Source organism: Siphateles boraxobius, unplaced genomic scaffold, assembly GCF_051911475.1.
Source record: "Siphateles boraxobius isolate OS27281-9 unplaced genomic scaffold, OSU_SipBor_1 266, whole genome shotgun sequence".
NCBI classification, from domain to species: domain Eukaryota; kingdom Metazoa; phylum Chordata; class Actinopteri; order Cypriniformes; family Leuciscidae; genus Siphateles; species Siphateles boraxobius.
Genome location: NW_027508883.1, coordinates 7501 through 12500, shown reverse-complemented (window position 1 = coordinate 12500; position 5000 = coordinate 7501). Strand labels below are relative to the sequence as shown.

At 42.1% G+C, this 5000-nt stretch overlaps 1 protein-coding gene across 1 annotated transcript in view; it reads left to right on the top strand.

Moving 5' to 3' along the window:
* Window positions 1–2171: 2171 nt before the first annotated feature.
* Window positions 2172–5000, top strand: part of scrt1a (scratch family zinc finger 1a) — a 3176-nt gene continuing 347 nt past the window's right edge. Inside the window, exons 1-2 of the mRNA XM_077245515.1 lie at window positions 2172–2736; window positions 3412–5000. The exon at window positions 3412–5000 is cut by the window's right edge and continues 347 nt beyond it. Coding sequence (XP_077101630.1) covers window positions 2622–2736; window positions 3412–4136 — 840 coding nt within the window. The 5' untranslated portion in view covers window positions 2172–2621 and the 3' untranslated portion in view covers window positions 4137–5000. The remainder of the gene's footprint in view (window positions 2737–3411) is intronic.

The following is a 5000-nucleotide window of genomic DNA, read 5'->3' as shown; positions in this document are numbered from 1 at the left end:
ATATGTTCACATGACTTTTTTTTACCCATGATGAATGTAAACTAAACACTAAACTCCCTTTAAATATAAAAATAGCTCAACTAAACGTATAGTTCAAAGACACCGTAAGGAACACCAAATGAAAAGAAGCTTCTTGTGAATACAACAAAAAAGTGTACATACATTTTAAGGTTAAAGTACAGAAGTATACAGTGTGTTTCTACAATATCCTCCTCCGACCTTCCACATGTCCTTTATAACCTGCTCCAGAAGTGCCTTGTGAACTGATTCGAATCGCTCTCATTGAAAACTGCGTACGTGAGAATTAAATGTCAATGAAGTTATTTTGATTTCAACTCCGACGAGACGTTTGTTCTGTGTGTCTCAACACACCGTAGACTATTATTATGCAAATGAGGCGCACTTGTATATTTTCGCCTGTGTTTTTCCAGCTGATGTCAGCACTTCCCGGGAACGTCCTTCTCCCGCATAAACGCGTCAGGTCGCCGTGGGCTGATGCACGCTTGGGAATGTCAACGGCTGTGCAACAGTGTCCTACATACTCACTGCGTGCTGGTGAAACTGTTACACACACATGCATGCACATGAAGCCATTCTATAAAACAAGAGCCATTATTGTCCCTCATTTACATGTGTAAAATAAATAAAAAAGTCAATTTTAGTTGAGTGGAAGATTTTTTGCGGCCTGTCGACCCCCATCTCTGTGTATTCATTTTGTCCTTTGATGAAAAAAACAAAACAAAAACATCTCTCTCTCTCTCTCTCTCTCTCTCTCTCTCTCTCTCTCTCTCTCTCTCTCTCTCTCTCTCTATATATATATATATATATATATATATATATATATATATATATATATATATATATATATGAGTGTGCATTTTGTCTTTAATCCCTATATCTTTTTAGATTTTAGTTGAGAGGGTTTTATTTAAAATTCCTTAAAGGTGCATCCACAGGTTATTGGGTTTTCCTTTTTTTAACTTTTCAAGGATAAGTCTCTTTTTAATCGTTTTGTTAAATATATCAGCATTAAATTCTCTTTATTTTAGTTTCTCGACCTTGGGTTTATAGCGTCAAATTATGAAGGCATAATACATTCAAATATTTATTTAATTATATTGATGTATTTCTAAATGGCACAGTGCAATTAGCTCATAATTTGACAGAATTTTTTTAATTTTCCAAACATTTGCTTTAATCATCTATCAAATGCGAGGAATGCGTAGAAATCGCAATGCGTATGCATGCAGTGCATCCCTATACGAGAGAACGAACATGTGCAAAGCAGCATTGATCACGATAACGCTTTATTTCCAGGTCTGAATGTTTGTGAAATGGCAATCCTACTGCGGGACGTCCTTATTCGTCCCATTGAAGGAGTGAACAATGAGAACACGATGTCAGACAACAGTGTGTACTACAGCTCCAGGATCCGCGTTAATTGCGGACATATGGCTCCTACTGGAATCATTGAGGAAACGGACCTTCTGGTACCCAATTCGTGTGATTTGCATGAAAAGAAAGCCATTGGTTTATAGACCGTGATGTAAAAGAATGACCTGAAAGCCCGAGGCCACATCCAGTAGTTGATTTAGTGGTTTGTGTCAAAAGAAGCGAGCGAAAACGCAGCGCGGGAGGGCAGATTTTGAACGTAGCAAACGAAATGCACAACAACAAAATCTTCCAAAATTGAATATGAATATTTGCAAGCAAGACTATTTTTATTTTATTATATACAACTTTAATAATGTAAACTTTTTTTTTTGTATTTTCAAGAAAGCTGGTTACATTTAAATTATCATATAAATAAATGTTTTAATTTATAAAAACGTGTTTGTTTTTTTTTTTAAATGAAATCTGTGTATAAGCAAACCCTTGAGTTTTATTTCAGGCTTCGGGAGGAAAAAAAATCTGGCGAAGGCGTGGACGTCTCACAGCGTCATTAAGTCATCCAGTTCAATGTTGGTCCCGGGAGATTTTTTTATGGATTAAATTAAGTACTTCCATCTTCATTTCCCACCTGATCGCAGCCATATAAATCCCAACAGCTGATCAACAGACTTCAGAAAGCCCGACGTCTTCAGACGGAACAGCTGGGAGTTAAAGCAGGAGAGAGGAGAGCGAACAGGCTGACGCAGACTCAGCTGTTTCACTGTCCTTTCTGTGTCTTTAGGGGAAGAAAAGCAGCAAGGAAACTAGAGGACTAGATAGTTTAGACTCGAACCTGGAAGATACGTTCGTCGTGAAGAGTCCCAGAGGAGCTAAAGAGAGAGAGAGAGAGAGAGAGAGAGAGAGAGAGAGAGAGAGAGAGAGAGAGAGAGAGAGAGAGAGAAAGAAAGAGGAGTGAAGCTGTCCAGTTCTGAATGCGTGCCGCGAACGGGAGCTGTCCAGTGCTGAAGTTGCATTTCTCCCGAAAGCATCGAGGCGTCGCGCTTCATCAACACAAGCGCATTCAGGGGCTCGAGGGTCTGCCGTAACCCTGTGCTGGCATCCGAATCTCGGCATTACCGAAGAGGAACGATACTAAAAAAATAAAAAAAACGCGTTTTGTTTCAGCGTTGCATGAGGAAAAGCGAGCGAGTCGACCGGTGGACGAGTGTTTTTCCCCTTCAACCTGAAACATGCCAAGGTCTTTCCTGGTCAAAAAGGTTAAGCTTGATGATTTCTCATCCGCTGATTTGGAGAGCTCCTATGGCAGATCCAGGGCAGACCTCAGCCTGCGCTTTCATGAGAAAGGTAATTTATTTGATTTGACCTCGCATAAACATCTAGTCCGCTTACACGCAAGGGCATGTACATGCATATAGACGTTTGATGGTTTATAATCATAAACTCGGCATTGACCCACAGTCACATTGTATTCAACAATGTCAGGCGCAGCAGTTTTTGTCGACTCGGCACATTTCAGGTGTTGCGCTCTTTCAAGCACGCATTCGACTCGCTTTAAGGCGCATTTTATGTTAGAAAACGCAGAGCTAGCAACAAGTACTTCGCATTTACACCGAGAGTTATCGAAACGTGTCATGGAATTATCCACGCACACAGTCTATTAAGCGAACGCTTGATCATGTTTCATGTTATTATTCACGCTCTACATAACCTGCGCTTTGCATACACTTGCATAATCAGACATTCTGCCGTTCATAGAATATTCATGCATGCTCTTATTACACAGTAATATCTTTCGTGTATTCCATACACATCGACCTAATTCTGCTCAATTGCCATGCAATTATAACCGAAGCGATACCATTGCGCTTTAAATGGGTTGCAACGCTAATTGAAATGGAGAGCTATTGATTTTTTTTGCATGCGCCTGTGAGATAATGTATAAGAGTTCCCCTCTGTCTGATGGAGGAGTAACATGTATAGCACACTGTTGCATTGCCTTTGAACTGTGCATGTTTTCAGGGTACATCAGCGACTACATGACCCCGGCCCCGTATGATGGCGAGAGCGACAGCGGCATCAAAGTTCCCTCTCCAGGGCCCATTTACGACAGCATCCACAGTGATTATGGAGCGCCGGATTCGGACCAGCCCGACAGCCCTCAGTCGGAGATCTCCTCGGGATACATCAACGGAGACACCGCGGTCAGCGAGGGTTACACGGTGGACGCTTTCTTCATCACTGACGGGAGGTCGAGGAGAAAAGCCATCAGCAGCCCGAGGAGCATTCAGAGGCACACGTGCAACGAGTGCGGAAAGACATACGCCACGTCTTCCAACCTGAGCAGACACAAGCAGACGCACCGCAGCATGGACAGCAAAATGGCCAAGAAGTGCCCCACCTGCGGGAAGGTGTACGTCTCCATGCCGGCCATGGCCATGCATCTGCTGACCCACGACCTCAAGCACAAGTGCGACATATGCAGCAAGGCCTTCAGCAGGCCGTGGCTTTTACAGGGACACATGCGCTCGCACACAGGCGAGAAGCCCTTCGGATGCGCACACTGCGGGAAGGCCTTCGCCGACCGCTCCAACCTGCGCGCGCATATGCAGACACACTCGGCCTTTAAGCACTACAAGTGCAAGAGATGCAACAAGACCTTTGCCCTGAAGTCCTACCTGAACAAGCACTACGAGTCCGCCTGCTTCAAGGGAGCGTTTGCTCCTCTGAGCCCCATGGAAGTGTGAACGCTCGACAGCACAGTTGAAATCAAATCCTGGATTAATCGCATGTACCTTAACTTTTCTTTTCTAAGTGTACTCTTTCTCCCGCTGTTCACGTATTCAGAGCCGAAATTCCACCCGTTTTGCCAAAACTCAGAGGACATTGAAAATGTCTTTGTTTCTCTCAAAAGGTCAAACCTTTTCTAAGTATTGGATAATATATTACTGCTGCCAGTGGCCACAAAAGTGTTCAGCATCGAGGTAAAACTATTTATTCATTAACTTATTTATGTATTTATATATTTATTTCCTACGAATAGTCTTAATTTTGCACTTTAATTTGTCGTTCAGTTGCCAAGCCTTCGTCATCAATATGCCAAAGCATTTGCCACTTTCTGAATATCTTATTTTTGGTTGCCACTTTATAAATTTGTTGCATGCAAAAAAACAAACAAAAAAAAACAAACAGAAAAAAATAGTACTAATGAAATCTATGCCAATTTTATGAAGCTTTGGATTTTTTTTGCCAAAACCTAGATAGCATCCGTCGGCAATATTTCTCGGGAGTCATGATGAAGAATAGAGCAATAATGCATGGTATTTTTAAAAGCTAAAACGAGTAATAACTATAGCATTTTTAATCACGATTTTATCCAATACTACCAGTAGTCATTCAGAAGTTAAACATCAGGGAAATGCCAGAGTAGTATTAGCGGATACTTCCACGGGATGGGGGTGGGGAAGGGATATAGGGTCCTTTTGTAAGTGGTTATGCACTGCCTGCCTCTTATTTAATAATGTAGTTGTAGACGTAGGCGGAACGAACAGATCTTGAGCGCGATCCGGATCATCTGCTCCAACTCTGAACAAACCTGGGAACGCTGTCGT